The 2,721-nt window shown below is 42.4% G+C and overlaps 1 protein-coding gene across 1 annotated transcript in view; it reads right to left on the bottom strand.

Moving 5' to 3' along the window:
• Window positions 1-2,093, bottom strand: part of LOC149050862 (QRFP-like peptide receptor) — a 2,148-nt gene extending 55 nt beyond the window's left edge. Inside the window, exon 1 of the mRNA XM_089195294.1 lies at window positions 1-2,093. This exon is cut by the window's left edge and continues 55 nt beyond it. Within this exon, the coding sequence (XP_089051420.1) occupies window positions 1,049-2,059 (1,011 nt within the window). The 5' untranslated portion in view covers window positions 2,060-2,093 and the 3' untranslated portion in view covers window positions 1-1,048.
• Window positions 2,094-2,721: the final 628 nt, after the last annotated feature.

Raw genomic sequence — 2,721 nt, 5'->3', positions numbered from 1 at the left:
TGAATACTTCTTGGGAAAAAAAGGGAATTTATGGTAGCAGTTAAATCTCAACGTTGCTTGTCAATATCTTGTCCTACTACAAAACTCTATATATCAGGTACTTTTCTCAAAACTGTATTAAACAACTAAATATTCTTTTATCTTAGCTATATTTACCATTGCTACTTTAAAGGTTATTTGGAGTGACCTATGGCAACGGCAATCGTTTCAAATCAGCAATGTACCTGCCCTCGTCCCCTGATATCACAAGCCGGGTGGTACGAGTATGATAGCTCGTGGGAACATCATAAAAGAGGACCAGGACTTCGTTACTATGGAATCGCAAAAAAAGCCCGCTACTCCCTTTGCCCATTTCCTGTTGTATGCCCTTTATTTGCGTAGCTGTGTCAGTAGCTGCGTCAGTAGCTGCCTGAAAGGTGATTGGGGTGTACATCGACAAAATACGTGGCTATGGCACTATTAATGACGTTCTTCGTAAAATAGTTCAATAAGACGATGGTAATATTTAGCACAAATAAAACGAACACTGAAAAAACTGGAAAAAAAAATTGTTTGCACGAAGATGATGTCGGAAAAAAAACTTTTGCGGAGACGTATATGTTTAAAAAAAATGTTTGCCGATGAAAATTTCTCGTACACCTCTATCCACAGTCCTTCTTTAAGCTTCAGTCGCAAAGCAATAAGAACATGCTCACGAGGCCTGGCAAAGAGCAGCTAGAATGCTAAAGTTCCTCCTTCAATTCCTTCCAAGATTTTGGTCGCTAAGTGTCACACTGTAGACCCAAATTACCCCGTTACCTCATAGGATCAGTACGCTTATTCTCCCTAATGCTCTCAATGAATTTCCTAAGATGCTAACAAGAAGAATTTGTTTAACAATCAAGATCCTCATTAAATGGTGATCATCTTTCTTATCACGACCCGAATATTGACTTCAGGAGAGATACTGTAAATAAAATTAGTCTTCTAGTCATTCTAAGAGGTTAAGAAACAGTGGTAAGCGTTCAATGGGTGTCCAGCCCTCATGGGTCTCATTGTGTTGTAATTTTCAAGCGACAGGGCCCCTACTTACAATCGAAGGAATCTGTGTAGGACGTGAGGCCTGACTCGAAGGATTCCTTTTCGACGTAATCGCGGGGGGTACTCGACACTGCCTGGTGGAGCAACCAAACGGTAGCAGCGCCAGCATATGCCTCCTGAAACGGTCACTCTGCCAGCTATATAACACAGGATTGATAGCAGAATTAAAAGTGACCAAGACGATGCTTGTCGTGTGTACGGCGGAGTACAGTTGCTGTGTGCTGAATGAAGAGATGACGTACACTGCCAGGTTGGGTATCCAACAGATCGCGTAAACCACGCTTACAGTGACCACTAACCGGGCGGACTTTCTGGTGTAACGTAGCTTGCTCTCTTGGACCGTAGTCGAGGTAACCAAAGGACGAAACCACAGCTTGTAAACCAGCTTAGAATACAAGTAACTCATGATGGAAATCGGTAGAACGCCGTACAACAAGGCGCACAGTAGGCTGTGAACTTTCGGGAAACTTGATGTGGGCCATTGGAACAGGCAGAACTCGCTAACAGGGTCGTAACGTACATACAGGAAAAGGGGTAAGTTCCATGATGCGGCGAACACCCAGCCCAATACAACAACATATTTTAATTTGGCGTTTGTTACCCGCTTGCGCTCGTCGTAGGGGAATTTAATAGCGAGATAGCGCTCTACTGCTATGCAGACGAGGGAGAAAGTGGAGGCGAGCGCACCGACCCATACAAATGCTTCCCCTGTGAACAACTGGCAAACCACGTCACCGGATCTTCCTTTCGGATGCTCGAACAGCAGTGGGAAGATATAGCGCACCGCGATGAAAATCGCCACAGTTATATCCGAAGCCGCTAGGTTGACCAAAAGATAGTTCATAGGGCTGCGCATTATTCGGTTACGGTAGACTACCAGGCAAACCAAGGTATTGCCGATGAGGTCTGCAATTACCAAGAAGCAGAAAGCGGCAGTTATTCCAATTTGGGCGGCCTCTGAGTATTTGTAAAGGGACATCTTCGTAGATGTATTTCTGCTCAAGAATGAGAACACAGCGTAACGCTAGTGAAATATGTAGCGCGCATGCTTCTGGAAAGTAAAAAAGGAACAGCTATTTCTGGCATACGATACTCAAACGGAATTTCGGATATTGGACTTAGATTGCGCAGAAATATTGAATATAGGTAAGCTATCGTCTATGTACTTGTACTTATCAATCCATTTTTTTTATTCAAAATGCTTCACTCAAGCTTATATGATATTGTTGATCAAAACTGAAACAGAAATTTTCAATTTGAGGCGAATTTGACCACCAAAAGGACAGTGAACGCTTCATGCTTGTGATTGGACTGTGTAATAGGTCAGTACACATCATGTACGCACGTTGTTGTCGCACATTTCTCGGAGTCAACTTTGTTGTTGATTTTTTTTCATTTATTTTTGTGAACATTTATTTTCGACCGACACTTGGATCTCCTTCGTTTATTTGCCCATCCTTTCGATTTGTGACGCACATCGCCCTCAGCTGGCTTTCATTCAATAACAATAATACTTATATAGCGCCGATATCAATATTGCTATATATATATATATGTATCAGCTATTTTCATTTCCTTTATATTGATCAAGTGTTTACTCAGTCAAAGTGTTTGTAAAACTTGGCAGCGATCCTCGGCTTC

The sequence above is a fragment of the Pocillopora damicornis genome, chromosome 2 (assembly GCF_964200805.1).
Source record: "Pocillopora damicornis chromosome 2, jaPocDami1.2, whole genome shotgun sequence".
Lineage (NCBI taxonomy): Eukaryota > Metazoa > Cnidaria > Anthozoa > Scleractinia > Pocilloporidae > Pocillopora > Pocillopora damicornis.
Note: the sequence above shows the minus strand (reverse complement) of the source record. Positions and strands in the feature narration are given on the sequence as shown.